The 19,083-nt window shown below is 42.1% G+C and overlaps 1 protein-coding gene across 2 annotated transcripts; it reads left to right on the top strand.

The window, feature by feature from the left end:
- Positions 1 to 894: 894 nt before the first annotated feature.
- LOC308134254 (centrosome and spindle pole associated protein 1-like) lies at positions 895 to 15,596 on the top strand. 2 transcript variants are annotated; one of them, XM_080501914.1, is made up of 27 exons: positions 895 to 1,487; positions 2,803 to 2,869; positions 3,722 to 3,825; positions 3,948 to 4,013; positions 4,150 to 4,433; positions 5,485 to 5,585; positions 6,908 to 7,004; positions 7,085 to 7,142; positions 7,233 to 7,543; positions 8,185 to 8,303; positions 8,395 to 8,536; positions 8,879 to 8,987; positions 10,083 to 10,230; positions 10,305 to 10,442; positions 10,797 to 10,909; positions 10,981 to 11,130; positions 11,209 to 11,352; positions 11,928 to 12,041; positions 12,129 to 12,195; positions 12,309 to 12,435; positions 12,801 to 12,940; positions 13,008 to 13,106; positions 13,354 to 13,394; positions 13,976 to 14,033; positions 14,846 to 14,946; positions 15,137 to 15,272; positions 15,355 to 15,596. In XM_080501914.1, the coding sequence occupies exons 1-27, from the start codon at positions 1,362 to 1,364 to the stop codon at positions 15,501 to 15,503; spliced, it is 3,309 nt and encodes a 1,102-aa protein (XP_080358040.1). In that variant the 5' UTR covers positions 895 to 1,361; the 3' UTR covers positions 15,504 to 15,596. The 2 variants fall into 2 exon arrangements, with proteins under 2 accessions (XP_080358040.1, XP_080358039.1); XM_080501913.1 differs by having other exon boundaries at positions 11,209 to 11,384; positions 12,317 to 12,435.
- Positions 15,597 to 19,083: the final 3,487 nt, after the last annotated feature.

The raw sequence follows: 19,083 nt of genomic DNA, 5'->3' as shown, positions 1-19,083 counted from the left end.
CATGCATCTTGCATCAAGAAGACTGAGATGATGGGTCCAACCATTGACCACCCGCTAAGCATCCATCTTGGAAACCACGAGCTCAACTTAGTCGAGAAATTCCAGTACCTTGGGTCCATAATTAGTGCCAATCTCTCACATGAACCAGAGATCAGTGATCGGAAAGGCCTCAGCAATCATGTCCAAGCTCCACAATAGAGTATGCTCCAACAGCAACCTTACAATCTGTACCAGGTGTACAGAGCTTGCATCCTGAGCACACTTCCCTACTCCGCACAGGAGAGAAGGCTCAACAGCTTCCATCCTCGCTGCCTCAGACGGAATCAGCTGACAAGATAAAACCCCTAACACCGATATGCTTGAGTGCGCAGAACTCCCATCTATCTACATGCTCCTCAGCCAAAGACGTCGTCGCTGGCTGGGCCATGTACGCTGGATGGATGACTGTAGAATACCCAAAGATCTACTGTACTGTAGTCCACTGAAGTGGATGTTTCTGTAAATTAAAATTTTCTTTTTTTTTTTTTGTGAGGGGGGACATCTTTTATAGCCTGAGAAGAATTAACAGCATCTCCAACTCTATACTCTAAACTATATATATATATATATATATATATATATCTCCCGATACAATTCAATTTAGTGAAAGTGAAAATAAAGTAGTTTAAAGATGTTACATTTATTATTTTTTTTAAATTAGTAAATATAAAAATATCTATATCATCTGGCTGGACAAAAGAAAACTAAATAAAAAGAATGCGTGGTTAAAAAAAATTATATTTCCATTTCATTTCACGCTTCTTTCTTTTACACAGGAACAGCAGAGCGGAACCTTCGTGTTTCAGTGAGAGTCGGAACCGGAAGTACGACCGCACCGTGTCGTGCAGTTAATATTTGAGCAGGCGTCGCTTAAACTCTGGATAAAACTCTGGATAATCGTGGCTTTCGTAACTTTAATATCCCTAACTACACTTGGTAGTTGGTGAGTTTTATTATTAAGTTTCAATTGACAATGATCGCCAGTAGCAGATGAGGCGGGCTCGAGTGTAGCCAGACTTTGGTCTTTTGTGTTGTTGTAATTCGCTTCACTTCGGTTTTAAACACCTTTTTGTTAAATCCAACACGCCAGTGAGCGTAAAATAACGTCAAACGAAATAGCTAGAGCATCAAAAGTTTTGGTTTAGAGCCGTTCTGTCACTTTTTTTTTTTTTTTTTTAGTTGCTAAGCTGGCACTGTGAGCGGGTTTAGCAAAGAATGTGACGCGCAGGTTGCCCTGACAACTGACCGGAAGTGAAGCTGTCAGTGAGACACAGCAAGGCTGTCTATGGTTTTCTGGCCTGTCTGCAGTGACAAGTGTGGGAATGGTGGTTGGATCTCTCAGAATGGTAATGGATGACGAACTGGAGCACTTCATCAAGGAGCGCAAGGCGAGAGTGGCCGAGGACAAAGCCAGTTTATCCCGCGATCCCCCCTACATGGAGATGAAGGTAGGTTTGATCCATGGCTGCCAGGGGAGAGAATATGATACTGGTGTCAAGCCAGCCCACCAGTTTGATGATCAGGACATCCAGACAGATTGTGGGTAGGAGTTCAAACCCTTGTTCGGGGAGCATGTAGGGTTATATATGCAATTCAAAAGACGTCAATAAATTCATCCGCAGAAGATGAATTCAGAGAAATTTGTTCATGCATTTATTTTCAGCAGGCTGGATTGTTATGACTTGTGTTTACATGTCTCAGTGAAAATGTGTCAGACAGCTGCAGCTCATCAAAAACGCTGAGTCCAACACCAAGAGGCTGGAGCACTTTACACATGAGCTTCAAATTCTGCACTGTGTGTTAAAGGATCCAGTTCAAAATCTTACTTATTGTCTATAAAGCTTTGAAAAGTATCGGGCCTGAGTAGGTCTCAGATTTACTAGTAGAATATGAAACGTGTAGACCCCTGAGGTCCTTGGGTTAGGGTTCACACCTTAAACACAATTATTTGCTCAGGATTGCCAATAAACAGTAGGCTTTCCTTTTGATTACTTTTATCTATATAAAGTTTTAAAGCCTTATTCTCATTTTTATGCTTCTCTTAATTGCCTTGTTTTAATGTATTTTCTTTATTTCTTTGTGATGCGTTGTGAATTGCTTTGATACGAGAGAAATATATTTGCCTCGCCTGACGAGTGTTGCAAAAAGCTGGCAGGATACACACTTAACTGTCTGAAAGATGATCTTATCTTCATCCGCAGCCAATTTCTATTCATCAGCTTATGTCTGAAGATTGTGGGACAAAAGCATAGAAAAAGCACAGGAATCACACACAAACAGCATTGGGTTTCAGATATTGAACGACGGCTGCCTGAGGCGACCATCTGATAATGTAAAGATTAAGTATTGCAATGATCCAGGTTTCCATGTTCTCTCTGTACACAGTCCAAAAACAAGTGTTTAAATGGTGACTGTAAAATGCCTGAAAGTGTAAATGTGAGTGTGTGGGTTTCTCTCTCTCTCTCTCGCTCTCTCTCTCTCTCTCTCTCTCTCTCTCTCTCTCTCTCTGTCTCTGTCTCTGTCTCTGTCTCTCTGTCAGTCTGGTGACTTTTCCAGGATGCTCCCAGCTTTTAATCATAGTTGGCTGATATAAGCTTCATCCTTGCATGACCTAAACTTTGATGAAGTGGTATAATATCGGAATATGGACTTCTGAAGGATCAGGGTTGGCATGATGAATGGATGATAAAACGGAAATGGATCGATCACTTCTGCTGTATCCAGATTTTAATGTGTGCTATCCTTCTTGTTTCTAAACTCCAGGCCAAACCAGACAGAGGTTATGTGTCCAAGGAGAATATCCCCCCCATGTCCATCACACAGGGAAAAGGTACCGCCATTTTTTCTGTTATTGTTCTTGATTTAAAAAAAAGAAGTTGTTCCTTTATGACAATCAACATGGTTTTCTCACTCTTAAAAAGAATTGAAATGGTTTTTCTAATTGCAATATGATAAGAAATCGGTAAAGTTTTCCAATAATACTGTATAGTATAATACTGTTGAAATGACAGTTATTTTATAGGAAATTTGGGTTTGTCACGTGTTATTAAACAATAGTTCATTAAATGTGACCGTCTTAATGATTTATGAATACTTTTTTGCACTAAAACAAAGACAGGGATTTTGACTTCCAGTTAGGTATAGATTATAATGCTTTTATTTACTGGTCTGACCCACTTGAGATCAAATTGAACAGTATGTAGCTCCTGAAGTAAAATGTATTTGACACCCCGGGGATAAGTGTTGTAGAAAGTATATCTAGAATCAAAGGGGCCATCCTTGTCTCCTTCAACATTTCAGGAATCATATTCTATGTTTATAATTGATTTCATCTTCATTGACTTGTAACATCCAGTGATATTGTGAGCATTTATATACTGTGGAGATACTCGGCAAGTTACTGTTGCAGGTCTGGCAGTGACCCTCCAGGATTCAAATACAATATATATTATTTTATTATTAGTATTATATATATTTTATACCAATATAAATACCTTTAACTTTTGAGCTGATTCATAGCGTGCGTCCTGACAAGAGTCCTAAGTGAACTCTGAGAGGACGTTCCAGTAGCATGTTGCAACAAAAAGAAAATCCAGTTTTGTCCCATTGCTGATGGCTCACTTCACGACAGAACAGCATTGGTGCTTTAACACAAAACTCCTGCTGATATGTGTGTTGTCAGAGGAGAGTTGCAGCATCGGTCTGCCTCTCGGTGTGGAGTATGAAAGGAAGAAACAGCGGCTGCAGAACGAGCTCCGCATGGACTACAGACGCTACTTGGCTGAAGTAACTCTCTCCTTTTGTTGGCTGTTTAGTAGATTAACACACTGATTTCAGTTTGTTAGTCATGCGCTAAATTGCACAACAACGCCTTCACATTGTGGGAATAAAGACATGCTGTGTTGCAGAAGAAACATATAGAGCCTGTAAAGTCCAGACCTTTCATCCACCTGAATAACTGCACATCTGCGGAGGTATGTCATGCTTTTTAAAAGACTTTATCAGTCAGTACTATAGTTCAGTCCCCAGAGTGTTCATCCAGACGGCTCATGTTTGGATATCCCTGCATTGCCAGAAACCTAGTGAGCATGTCATGTCTCTCTTTTCCAGAAAGACCCTCTTGACAACCCGGCACGTCGGCCCGCCCTCCAGAGAGATGCAGCCACGCTGACGGAGGAGAGGATCGTGTCGCACAGGCCTCTGCGCTTCCGCTACCGGGAGGAGGACGGCGAGCACTCGTCACTGCTTCACAGGCGTCACGAGAGGCTTCAGTCCGAGTCAGAGGAGGAGCTCTTCTTCAGAGAAGACCAGGAGACGACAGGAGGCATAAGTTACAGACACGTCGGGGTGGAGGCCGGTCCTGAGAGGAGGCGAACAGCCGGGATCCAGAGCAGGTAGTGGGAGTTCCTTTTGTGTCCTTGCTGTTTTTATATGTGAGCATTGTAAAGGCGTGTTAAGTCCCAGTTGTTTTGATTGTTCAGGGGAGATTTACAGGAACTACTGAGGGCAACAACTGCAGACATGTGTAAATTAAAGAATTGGTTTAACAGGAATCAATTATCACTGAATATAAACAAAACTAAACCTATGCTGTGTCAAAAGGAATAGCAATGGGAAGAAATCAAATTTTTTGGTGTAACACTGGATGAAAACAAAACAAATTGTCATGAAGCTTTTAAATATTCAGTAAGAAAAAACCCACTTTCTGGACTCCACATTCACTACTCGTCACTCATATCACCATATTTAAGTGACTGTGCAGAGAGTTTGGGGTCAATAAGACATGTTTACTACATTCACTCTCTCCACTGTAGAAAAGGCCATAAGGATCGTTCACAACACCAGGAGAGATCACACTGATCCACTATTCTTACTATCAAAAACATTCAAATTCACTGATTTGGTTCTTTTTCAAACAACACAGTTGATGTAAAATGCATCAAATAACTCCCGACCAGGGAACATCCTTAAGCTGTTTGTTGAAAGGAAGGTTATACATTAAGTAAGGAAATAAATTATAAAACATTCATGTGCACGCACAATTTTCAAAATATTTAGGATTTCTATTTGTGGAGTGAAACTGTGGAAGAAAATGTGGGGCAGCTCAGGCAATGTGCAACCATGAAGCTGTTCAAACAACAAAACAAATGGTGTTCAGCAGGTACAGAGAAGGAGAAGGAGAAGGCTGGAATATGCATTACAGGTTCTCATATTTGGTTTGTTTACCTGTTTGTTTACTTGCTGGTTGCTTTCTATTCTTTGTTTTGTGGTTATATAAGTTTATAAAAGCTATAAGCTGTGATTGGTTAAAAGAAAGAAGAATCACAGGATGCAAACAGCCTGACGAGAGAGGGAAATATTTAATCAGCTGATGCTTCTTCCTACCACTTTTCAAGCATGTTAAGCTATAATTTTTGATTTCATTGTATTTTTTTTCCCCCCCAGTGAAAGAAGAGGGAATCCTTCAGGCACTGCCAGAGATGGAAGGCGATCGAAAGCGCAGAGCAGAAATGAGGAGGCTGAATTTGCCACTGGTCTTATAATAGGTAGGACAGGGTTACTTCTTCTGGAAAAGAGCATCAGCACTGAAACAACACTGCATTTCACACACAATGAATGAATCAAAACATTACTGGCTCATTACTGGTTAACATGGAAGCCCCAAAATACCCTTTACATTTTGTACGGTAGCTGCAACAGCACAACTTAATTATCATCTATATAAAACACACAAAAAGTGTGTACATTCACTGTTGCAGTATAATTCCTTCTCTACGCACACTGTTTCACACAGAGATCAATCATTTGATAACATGTTTAGTTCACCACTGTAAACGTCAGTAAAACTCCTCAGATTCTTTCAGCAGGAATAATGTCACTGTCCAGGTCAGTATTTCTTGGTAACCAGTCCAACCATTGAAACCACTTTCTTCTCTTCAGTGAGCAGTGAGACAGACAAACATTCGCACTCATTGCCACACCTACAGGATATTTATAGGAAACTATTATCCTCAAATGCATATTTTTTGGACTATAAGAGTGATCAGAGTCATCAGAGATGTTCACATTTGGATTGGTTTAGTCCATAAGATACCGTTTTTCAACAATTCCCTATAGTTGTCAGAGGTCCAACACCTGTCACCCACTTGTAATTTTAGAGGGGAGAGCTCATCTACCTGTGAGAGGGTCAAAGTGGGTATCGACTACCAGAGGAAGTGGTTATTTCCCCACACAACGTCATGAAGGGAACATCTGTATGAGCACACATTTCTCAAAAAGAGGAGCGAGCCAGTAAGGGAGACGACAGACTTTCTTCACTTCATACACAGTCTATGGGGAGACATATGACTGTTAGAAATCCATTCTAAAGTTACAGTCCCATAACATGGGACCTTTAATGTGTAATCATTAAAGCTATAATTTATATAAAAAGCCTAATTTTAACCCAGATTTGGTGGTTTCATATACCATTGTTGTCCATGGCCGAGCCCTTCTGTGCAGGGTTTGCATGTTCTCCCTGTGTGCCTGGGTTTTAAGCTGCTTCCTCCCACAATTTCAAAGAAATGGAAAACTGATCGATAGAAGAAATAAGTCCAAGCACACACAGAATTGCAGCTGAGGTACAGAAAAGCTCCATGATGGACACGACTAAACCCAAAGTGGCTCGTCAAACGAGTATCGCCTAATACAAGGTACTGTAGAAAATGTAGGAGTGATGAAGGAATGTTTGAGCTCAGAAATATAAACACCAAGTATTTTTGAAAAAAAGAACTTTTCAGATATAGTTGAAGAATGATGAATTAAAAAAAAAACATGTTGCCTTCCTGTGGTGGAAATTGAGGGACATAACAATACCTCACCTTTTCAGGAGCAGCCGATACAGACGAGGTCCTCCAGAGGAAGAAGGATCGCTACAGAAAAGAGCTGCAAGACCAGATCGCTGAACAGCACCGCAACAAACAGAGGTACATTCTCGTGATTAGTGCCATAAAACCTGCATTCTTATAACATTTGAGATTGCAACAGCTGATTTTCTTTGTTGCAGGGAGAAAGATTTAGAGCTGAAAGTTGCTGCGACGGGAGCAAACGACCCAGAGAAACAGGTGAAATGAATCATGAGCCCGAGTGGTGACGTGTCGCGTAACTGAAAGGAAATCTTCTGTGAGAATCATTGATTTTGTTTCCAACTTCAGCCGGATCGAATCAGGCAGTTTGGTCTGAGCAGGAGGAAAGATCTCCATGTTTCTGAGCCCCTCCCAACCGGAGAGAGCGCCACGTCGTCTCTGTGTCGACCTCCGCCCCGCAGTGAGAAGATGGCCGTCAGGGAGAGAGAAGTCCCGCCTCCCGATCAGCCTCACGTGGCCTTCCAGTCCCCTCTGCTGGAGTACAGCTCCGCCCTGGGCCTGGGGGGCCTTGGGGGGCCGGGGGTTCTCGGGGGAGGCATGTTTTCTTCAAACAGCCATCCTGCTGCACCCGCCTTCCCCACGGCCATGGACATTCACAGGTACTTCGACTCTTAACGAGTCAAGGCACAGAGACATCACATCGTTTTAGATTTCTACAAGATAATGTTTTAATAGTTCCTGGCATCATTGAAAGAAATTTTCTTGGTTTAAGATAAGAAATGTGATTTAGGTTCCGTTGGTTCATAAAATATATACATTTTCAATAAGCATAATTCTATTCAATTTCTTTTGCTGTATTTTCTGCTCTATAAATCTCCTTTTTTGTAGTAAAACTTTAAAACACGCTGGTTTTAAACTAAAGACTTCATGACGTAACACTTTTAAAAAGACAACATAAGCACAATGAACGCTTTAGAAATGCATGCTGTTATATGTATTTATCAAAATTAAAAAGTAGAAGTTCCCAGGTTGAAAGGATAACACATGAGCAAAGTAAAGGTGATGGTTTAGAAATAATCTTCTCATAACGAGAAGGAACCTCCAACAGAAGCAGCTGGGAGGCTCTGACAGGATTGTATCATCCCACACATGCATGTTCCCAAGAAATGTGGCCTCGTTTAATAGGAAAATATGAGTTTTAATGATAAACAGAAAAAGAGATAATCTACAAAACAAGAAAGCTCAAGACAAGACAAGTGCTTGATTTTGAATTGAATCATTGTTGACTTTCCCTCTCCAGAAATCCTCCGTTTGGTCTTCACCCTCCGTCCTCACTGAGTGAAGCCTACAGAAGCCCGTACGCTGAGCCTCACCACTACTACGGCTCCAGAAACCTCCCCGACCCAAACGCAGCCTACTGTAAGCTCTGCTCTCTAAAAGGACAATGGAAAGTTCTATTATTCGTTTTTTTTTTTTTGCATTGACATCAATGTTTGATTCTTTTATCCAGATGGTCATTTGTCCGTCCCCGGAGTTGGCCTTCCAGTGTCCTATTGGACTTCACCACCAGGGGGAGCTGTGCCCAGCCAGTTTGGGACCCACAGTCCTCACAGTCAGTTCAGTGGAAGCAGCTTTCCTGAGCCACAGTTACTGTAAGTAAAACCTTCTCCACTTTGGATGCAGGGTGACAATATGACCGTCCTCCAGCGACGTGGCCACTCTTTCTGCTTTTTCAGCTCTACTGCAGTAGAAGGGGACCCATAAGGGGCTGTAATGTATATACCAGGAGTGTCAGACACATCTTAGTTTAGGGGTCACAAACAGCCCAATTTCATCTCGAGTGGGCCGGACCAATAAAATTAAACCATCATAACCTTTAATTTAAACTTTAATGTTTTTCTGTGTTGTGGTGATGAGTACACGTGATGAAATTGTAGGCCGATTTTAGCCCACTGGCCTTCAGTGTGACACCTGCTGCTATTCTGCTCTGACAGGCTAAACACTGAGGCTGTCACGGACTCACACACCAGGAATGTCCCGTCAGAGGTTCCCAGATCGACCAGGGAAAGGATTCAGAGCTACAGAGATGCTCTGAAACAACAGGTGGGTCAAGATGATGTCAGATTAGCATTTTAAATAGAAGGCTTTTATGAGATTGAGTCAAGGAATTCTGATAATCCTCTTGAGGCCTGAGCCACTGGGGCTTTAGGTCAACGCAGAACTTCAGAAGAAAATTCCTGGGAATCACAACTGTCCAGTGTTGATTGGTTAATTATAGTAGCATGACATTATATGGATGTGTGTATATTGATCAGCTATATGTGCACTTGATATGTAATCCCAGAGGATTATTGGTGGATCTGGATTTATTGTAAATTAGTTATAACAGGCAGCACATTTTGACATCTGAACCATTCAACCTTTCTTTTGAAAAGAGCAATTTAATGTCATAAATCTCAACCTTCACCACATTCATCAAACATATTTATAGGTCCATCTAAAAGAAAGTCATTTTTCCCCATAATGGGTTATTCTAATTGTATTCTTCCATATATTTAAGATTTTAGCAAATAAACTGAACTAATCAAAACCTCTTAAGCTTCTGCTGCAGTTAAGATTAACTTATTTATCACAATAGAAATTGTCAGTATATAAATAACAGACAAAAAAAAGAGTCTTTTTTAATATTTTATCTCTTTGAGATGAACCTGTAACCTGAACTGTGCATCACCTTGGATCAACTCTTGTTTGGATGCAATCTGGATTTGCAGAAAACCTTTAACTGCATGTTAGCGTGATGTTTTGGCAGGAAGCTTTCATTGGAGGGAGCAGCGAGTCTTACAGCAAGGTAAACTGGCTCTGGTTCAGACTGAAACGATGTTAGCGTCTTTAGATGCTCGTACGTCTGTGATCAGAGATGTCATGATAGTGTCTGACAAGTTCTCCTGCCCAGGTGATTCTCAGTCCCACCCTCATCCTGCTTCAGGTGTGTTTCCTCCTGCCTCATCCAGTTTAGTTTACACAAACTGGAATTTCAAGGGGAAACATCCTTTTATCCTTCCTAATCCTACAGCAAAGAACCCCCCACCAGGCGCTTTTGTTCCTCCCTTTAGCTTTTTCAGGCAGACCCTCAGTGGTATAGACCTTTGTCCTTGTAGTATATGAGTTTATATTGACTGAAGAGTCTCCCTGCTGTAGATCCAGGAGCAGCAGGAGCGGAGGCGTCGCGAGAGAGAGGACAAGGAGCGCTACGAGGCCCAGCTGGAGGCCGACATGAAGAAATACCAGCCGTGGGGGAGAGGCGGAGGAGGAGCCCCGCTCAGGGACAGCACGGGAAACCTCATCAGTACGTCCCAACATCTGTCGAAATAAGCAGGAAGTGTCTGCTCCGACTCACAAGGACCTTTCTCTGTCGCCCAGCTGACCTCAACCAGATGCACAAGCTGAATGAGGAGGCCTACATCAACCCGGAGCAGTGGCAGAGGAGAGCCACCGCTGCCACTGCTGCCCCCGCTGCCCCCCGGACCGAACACGTGGACCCCAACGACAGGGTTTCTGGTACTGTATCACAGTGCACAACACCTTAAATAATATAATGTGTGCAGGGCTAAGCATCACTGCTTAGTAAGCAGTGACTGGTTTAAGAATAGAGAATGAATTTAGTATAGCTTTACTTGTCATATGTGTCATAAAATGAAAGGTGCTGCTCCCTTGTGACGTACTGTAGTAGATAGTCTCCATCCTCATTGGTACAGAGCCACAGATGATGACATTGTATAAGTTGGATTTCCCCATATATATAAAACCCGAGGTGTGTAGTTTTTTTCCCCCCACTTTTTGTGTTCTTACTGTCTTAAAACACTGTTACTTTTGTAGCTACAGTATGTTCATGTCAACCTTGTTGTGTTTTAGGTTTCACTCATGTCCAGACCTCCCAGTTTGCGAGAGGCAACGTGTTTTCCAGCCAGCCGACTGAGCAGCAGCTCCACGAGCGGGACAAATACAAAGCCTGCCTCAAGCAGCAGGTAATGGCTGCTCAGCTTCATCGTGCCGCCTGCGTCCCAGAGAGGTTTTCAAGCTCAACGTCTGTTTGCAGATCGAGGAGAAGATGCGTATAAAGACAGAGGAGAAAGAACGCGAAAGACTGGAGGAGGAAAAAGAGGAGAAGAGGCTGGCGGAGCAGAGGGCCCGCATCCAGAGGGAGTTTGAGGAAGAGCAAGAGAAGAAGAAACAGAAGGACATGGAGGTGAGGAGCTGGACAGCTTCTTTCCACTCATTCTCTGCCTTCTTCTTCTTCACCTCTGGCTCGTCTCTGCGTCCTCAGCAAAAGGCAAAGAATGAGGAGCTCATGCAGCTGGCCGAGCAGAAGAAGAAGGAGATGGAGAGGAAGAAGATGGAAGCCGAGGAGAAGGAGAACGAAGCTCTCAGGAAACAGAGTGAGAGAGAGCGTTGGGCCCAGGTGGAGGAGGTCAGGACAGAATACTCAACACTCTCAACCTTGTTTGTATTGTCATGATTTCATTACGAAGTGATTACAAGGGACCCCACCTACCTTCTATACTCATCTCCATAGTGCAGAGGAACCAGTTCACAAGGCGTTCTTATTTAAACCCTGAGTGTTTCCATGCAAAACAGCCTTCATAGAGCACATGGTAACAACAGTTGGTCAAAAACTGAAACTCAGGCTTGGTTTTGGTTGAGAATTGAATCATGTCTTTGTTTTGAGGCCAGTGAATGTTGCTACCACATTATTTTGTGAACGTAATCCATTAGATAGACTCCCATCTCCACCTGATGATCTTGTTGATATTTCTTAGTTTCAGTTAGTTTGTCCTGCTTGAATGAATGTTAACAGAAGAATTAGACACACATGCTTCTGGTGACAATAACTAATCCACCACATGCTTTTTCAGTTCCTTCGTAGTTGGCGAAGACGAGATTCAATTGTTCAGAGTTGTTAAAATGATTCGACTCGTCCTCATGTCTGGAAGCAGTAACGGATTTCAATGTTTGAGCCCGTTTTTGTTGAATGTGTCCTCTCAGGTCTGCAGGCAGCCCTCGCCTCCCATCCCCACTCTGCAGAGGAGACCGTGGCAGCAGCAGTACACCCCGAGACCCCCCACTGTGGACAGCCAGCACTCTGCAGCACCCCTCTCTGTGAGTCTACAGAGGCTTTATTTCCTCACATTTTATCCTCTGCATGTATGTATGGCATACATACAGATGTATGTTATGTCGTTTTAGGAGCACTCCGTGTCCGACCTCCAGTCTCCACCCGTCCCTGCTCGGAGGAACCAGCTCCGAGCTGCAGGTGAGCAAACAGTCACTGCAGACTGGGATCAAACCATTGGGTTTGGTGAAAATGTTTTGAGACTGATATAAACTGTGGCTTGAGGATCAGGGTTTGATTGTGTGTTTTTTAAGGAGATCAGGGCGACCTGATAAGTGAGCTGGCACGGTTACGTCGACATCTTTGCAATGAGCAGAAAGTCCTGGAGGAGCGTCTGCAGCAGGAGGAGCGGGAGGAGTTAGAATCTCCACTGAGCTGCAGGTCAGCAACATTAATGGAGATTCATCATAAAGGCAGCTCTGCATTCTTCACTAAAAAGTTTGAATTCTGTTGGAATAAGTAAATACTGAGTATAATAAACAACCAAATTCTACTATATTCATACATGCATTGTTATAAATAGTAAAAAGATTACCTTTAAAAGAATTTAAGAAGAGGTGATGGACATCTGACCCAGACACATCACCAGGCTGGAACAACCAAAAACATAATGGAATAGTAAAAAGAGGTTTTACAACCACGATTGAGACATTGTTGCATCATATGTTTCCTCATTGTGTGAATATATTGCCGATAGTGTATGTGTGTGTGTGTGTGTGTGTGTGTATATGTGTGTGTTTTTCCAGACATCGGTATCGTCCCACAATGGATGTATTTGAAATGGCCCGCAGGCGGCGCCAAGTCCCGGTCAGAAAGCCGAGCCCTGGAAACATGGAGCCACATAAACTGATGCGGATTCACGACTCGCTGCAGCTCAGATACTCAGGTAACAGTCAGTCTGACATGAAGGAACGTCAGATCGTCTTCCATCCTGACCGCTGTCCCGTGTCCAGACGCTGAGTCCAGGCTGGAGGAAGAGGATGCAGGAGAGAGGAAGAGGCGGGACATCAGTGATCCGTATCGGCAGGCGAGCAGGTCGACATTCCAGGACGGTACGAAGGACAAAGGGAAAGATTCAGTTTGAGCTGTTTCTGTAAATGTTGACTCTATTTTCCTGTGTTAATGTATCACTTTGTTTTTAATGGATGAGTCAGGACATTTTGAATCCCTGAAATATTCACTTAATTTCTTCCACAGTTTGACTTTCTAATAGTCGTCATTGTTCAGGCTGTACTGAATGAAAGAAACGTCATCTTTGATGCAGGGGAAACAAACCGAAATGTTTCTGTTTTGTTGCAGATTATTCTGACCTGTCTCTACTGCGGCAACATGATCATCTGGTGAGACGCTTCATTCCACATTAAAACATTGGGAGCAGTGGTGTCAAACACATTGGTCGTGGGCCAAAACCGGCCCACAGGAGACTCCACTCCAGCCGAACCACCCAGCAAACTGTAAAACTTTCAAAGAAAACATTGATTTTTAAAAACTAAATTGTTAAGAGTAGCAGATGCAACACAGCACTGAGACCTGAGCGGGGATATCAGAGATGCTGCCATGAAAGATAGCAAAACTAGCATTAGCCTCAAAGCCATGCTGTCAGGGTTGCATTTTGCAAGTGATACACTCTTTTTCTTTTTGATATTTCACTGCATTTTGCACCAGACAGTTCCATTAACATTGCCTTTATGTTGAGATTGGTGTCATCTTTGGTGAAAACATCGACATTTTCATCACGTACACTCTGCCCCACAACAAAGAAAATCTTCAAAGTTTAAATTTAAAGGTTCTTGTGGCACTTTTTTACCCAACTTAGATGAAATTGGACTGCATGTGGCCCCTGAACTACAATGTGTTTGACAGCCCCGGTCTAGAATATTCCACGCTGTGCTACTTAATAAAGTCACTGTGTGTGTTGCAGAGGAGTGAGATGGAATCGGCCCGAGGGTCTCTGCTGGAGTCGGAGAGTGCATTAATTGGTAAGATCACTGATTTTCTGTCTCTGAAATTAATATTGGACTAAAGGTTGACCCACACAGTCTGACAATAGACCTGAACTCGACTTACTCATACGCTTCCTCAGTGAAACCATATGTTCTGTCTGTTTCGTTATTTAAATATCTAATTATAGCTGTCATTTGATTCCTGACTCATATTTACCAGCACTTTGAATCTTTAATAGATGAGTTCAATAAAGACCAGATTTTTTTTTTAACACAATTTCAGACATTTTCATGCTTTGTTTTATACTTGATGTTTCTTCATGTTCATGTGGATCACTACTTGTTATAGTATCTACCTGATGCAGAAAAGAAAGAAGCTCTGTATATACAGTATCTACTTCATTGGTGAAAAAACACTACAAATGAGCATTTTTATGCTGAGAAGTAGAAATCGTTAAAACAGATAAAAACTAATTTTCATATTTGACAGATTTTGACAAAAAGTCTTATTTAGTTTCATACAAAGCACTGAAAGTAATGTTTGTGATCCAGGAAGAGAAAGCTGATTCTCTAAATCTGTAAAGAGTTTTTTTTTCTGGTTATCCTGTTATAAAGTTGTAAGATTCAGTCAGCAACATAAGAGGAAACAATACATTACGTTAGACACATTTTATGACTAATTGACTATTAATATTGAAAATGTCTCATGACATGATGTGAAAAGCAAAGTTTTATGTATTTATTTTAAGTGTGTGGGTCATTTGTCAGCACATCACTGAACAGTTCGGTGTGTTTGGTCCTGTGTAGGTGTGTTTTGGTGTGTGGAGCTAAAATATTTTTGTGTTCAGACCCTCTGGAGGCCTTGTCACTACCTCAAACCCCCGAAGTGGAGAAGAGTCGGTATCTGTCAGCCAGAGAGAGGAGGAGGCTGAACAAGCACAGTCAGCAGGTACACACACACACACACACACACACACACACACACACACACACACACACACACACACACACACACACACACACACACACACACACACACACACACACACACACACACACACACACACACACACACACACACACACACACACACACGATTCGACCTGGAGTCTCTAGTTTCTCTCCCTGTGTTGTTTCAGCACCGAGCGTCTTCCAGCCATCCCACCGTCCACACAGGAAGTCAGCTGCAGCAGGAAGTAAAGCAACTCGGTGATTGGTCGAGCTGGAGCAGGGGGCGTCGCCTGGTGGCTCTCGGTCAGCGTGGAAACACGGCCGGTGAGACCTCAGAGTTAAATCCACAATATGCTGAAGCTCTGCAGCAAGATTGAGTTCCCAGCTGTCTTTTCTCCTCCTTCAGGACCCTCAGACATGTCAGACGACGAATTCCGCCCTCCTCGCTTTTCTCTCCACGGCCTGAACCGTCAGAGCTCAGAAGAAACTGTGGACACGGACATCTGGACGCGCCCGGAAACCTCGGACACCTTCAAGTATTTCAAGCGTCCTTAAGAGAGCCTGAATCTCCCCGCAGACTGAAAGGTGCCTTAACGGCTTCATTTAAAGACCAGAGGACAAAACACTATGTTCACGGTGGAGGGATCTTCCGACAGTGGGCACTTCCAATCTGGATGAAAATATTTATTTTGTTGATTCTTTTTGGAATAAATTATATTTTAATATTTTCTGTCTGTGCTTTCATTTGCTTGTACCACCGAACTTAGAAAAACAATACATTTACAAGTGGACTTTACTTCTGATCTACTCACCATTATTGGCACCTCTGAACTTTAAGTACGTAATGTGGACTAGTGATTCAACATTGTTCTATCAAGACCGAGTGTTTGATACAAAAGAGTAAAATCTAAAGACATTAACAATCGGGGGTAAGAATAGAAAAACTTAAAGCCTGCTTGAAGCTTGGGATCCTTTACTGTGAGGCCACATTTACACAACAACTTTTTAAGTGAAAATTCAACATTATTTATATAGCACTTTAGAAAACACATTAAAGCCTAAAGACATGAGTGGCAAACATTAAAAAAACAAAATGGCAATGCTAAAAGCAGGAGCACAGTCTCAATGGGATCAACAGCCCAGGATTGAAAATGCTTTTTAATCAATTCGTTTAAAAAAAAAAGGACAGGTTAAAAATAAAAAAGATTTTGTGTTTCCATTTCAGAAAAAAATTTGTGTTCATATGGAAACTTTTTGAAAATGATGTTTGTCTATACGGAAAAGACAAACGCAGCTCGCCCTGCTGATGCTTCTCAGGCTGTGGCTGCAACTGCTGCTGCAATTTGAGGTAGAAAATGAGAGGATAATGAGGATGTGGCCGTAAAGATTAGCAACACAGACAACCAAAAAGAGGCACTGAGATGTAAGCAAAGAGAGGTGATTAAGCCCCTAATAGGAATCAGGTGTGCAGCAACACCTCTCTGCCCATAAAAGGAGGAGCCGCCCAGACGTCTCTGTGGGGGAACCCGGCGGTGGCATGGTCAACTGCCACACACTCACCAACAAACAGCAGCGTGCAGTGGTGTTTGAGTCAGGGCCAGCAGTTATACATATGCATTGTTTTCAAAATGTTGCTGTGTAAACTGAGAACTGTTCTCTTCAAATAAAAACACCCCAAAACTTCTCTTTCTCATCGTCACGGCCACATTTCTTCCTCTTTCTCATCAAGTTATCCATAAAAATGTAGCTACAGAACATGTGCTTCTAACAAAGGGCCACTTTTGTCTGGGAAATAAGTGGTTCTCTCTGAAAAAGACTTAATTCGCAGCAAGTGTGTGATTTCTTTCCTTTGACTCCAGTATATTTCTGGGAGATATTTTCTAACTCAAACCCAAAAGTTGAGACATTTGTCAAAAATTACACTTTCCATCTGTTAAGCAAAATAACTGAGTCAGACAACAGCAGTTCTCCACTTGTGATACATACGCAACTCTGTCATCACACCAATGCCTAAGCAGTATTCATGTCAGTCCTTGACTATTATTATGACTGTGAGTGTCCATATTGATTTCACAGTCATGTTCGGTAGTAGATAAGAGACCGTTTCATCTGTCTTCCTCAAACACCTTTGGTTTTATCTGAGCACTCTTCCTTCATGGTCTGACCTTGGTTGGTCATGCTTGTTACTCCTGAGCTGCTTTTGCAGTAGGTTTTGGGTCACTGTCCATCTATAATGTGAGGCACCCTCAAATTAATGGCAGACTGTTTATCCTTGTTTCCTTCAGAATTCATACAAGTGTTTCTCTCATCTTTCACATCATTCATGAGCACTTGCGACCCTGTACCACTTGAAGTCATGCAGGCCCATCACACTGCCTCCACCATGTTTAGCAGGTGATGGCCTTTGTTTCAAATCATGAACTTTGACTTCTACACATTTTTCTTTCAATCATTCTGACAGAGGTTGGCTGTTTTTTTTTTTTTTTTTGTGTGGGTTTTTTTTAAGATGTATTTTGGTAGTCTAATCAGGCCTTCCTGTTCTTGGGGTTTGTGACTGGTTGCACCTGGTGGTGAACCAGGTATTTGCTCTTGTGAAATCCTCTCTTTCTGGTAAATTTGAAAATCAATAATTATACCTCCTGAAGGTTGTTTTTCACTTGACTAGATGATGGATTGACAAAACTTGTTGGTGGCCAAATGTATGTGAACCTACCTGTAGTGGGTGGTTAAGCTAATTACAACAACACTAGCGAACACATTCATTAAATGGACACTTTCTCATGGTCTCGTGGTCCAAAAATGTTGTATTCAAAGTTTGCTCCCTCAAATCCAGCTTTTCCTTGATTTTCCTCCATTTGAATATTGGATCATAGGAGCCGCATTCAGAATCTGCTGTGTCTATGTGAGCTGGACTGGCTCCACCCACACACGCCCCATCTATGGGAAGAGGAGGAAACATTTCCTCTCATGGTGCCATGTGCCAGAGCAGAGCTGCCTAATTGTGGGAGAGTCAAAGGGAGGAGCCTACCTTGATTGGGATTGGCTAAACCCCTGGTGACACGATATAGGGTTTGATTTCTAATTCGCTCATTGGACCAACACACTTTAAAAAATTTGAAACAAGCCAGGGAGAGAGATGACAGACTTTCTTAACTTCTGGGGCATCACTCCAGGTATGGGAACACGTATTACTGTTGGAAAACCCATTAGAAAGTGAATTTTGCATAGACAAAAGCTGTTTAATATGACTCCTTTAAGTTTGAAGAGTTGAAGGCAGTAGCGTGTGGTGGTGTTTCATCAGGGCCAGCAGGCCTGCATCAGCTGAAAGAAACATGTCTCTTCGGTCATTTTAGGTGTGAGATAATTATCCAATGATAGCTCACTCGCTCCCAGGACGAACATCAGCGGTTGTGACTGAGGCGCGAACGTAGATGCTGGTTTTTCTATAATTTTACATTATTTGAGGCTTCCAGCTGAGAAAGCAGCTTGTTGGAAGATTCCCACTGAGATCTTGTTGGATTATTCATCTGACTCCTCTGGAAATCACCACTCAGATCTGTTCCCGGATTGTTAAGCAGGAAAAGACACTCGCACACATTAAAAGAGGAATTATTGAGTCTTTCTGGCAAAACATTTGAAAAGCAATCTCCACTTTAACTTTAATTCAGTTCAGGTAAAAATCCTTGTTCATCTTTACTGGCCTTAAATCCTTGAATCTGAAACAAGCAGTACTAATCTCTCGCTTCCTTCCCTCAACTAAAACTAATATGAAGGAATGGGGATTCAAGTCAATAGAACCAATCTGAGGGAAATGTGGTCAAATTCTAGAAGTTTTACGTCCTCCATTTCGGGTTTGTATCATTTAAAACCTGCTGTTACACGTCTGTACATATTAAACTTTGAATGCAGATGCTGTAGTACTCAAGGTTTTTTATAAATATGAGTTAAAGTTGTGGAATCTAACTTTGCTACAATGCTAATTTATAGCCACTGGATGCTATTTGCATGTTCATTTTGGAGTTGCATTTGCAGAAATCTCTGTTCATTTGTAAAATGAAAGCAGAGAGAAAGTTAATATATTTCAGTAATCTGATGACTTGTCTCACGTCCAGGAACTCTAACTCTAATATTAAGT

Source organism: Blennius ocellaris (assembly GCF_963422515.1).
Source record: "Blennius ocellaris genome assembly, chromosome: 9".
NCBI lineage: Eukaryota > Metazoa > Chordata > Actinopteri > Blenniiformes > Blenniidae > Blennius > Blennius ocellaris.
The sequence above is the reverse complement of the archived record's forward strand: the minus strand, read 5'-3'. Positions and strand labels throughout refer to the sequence as shown.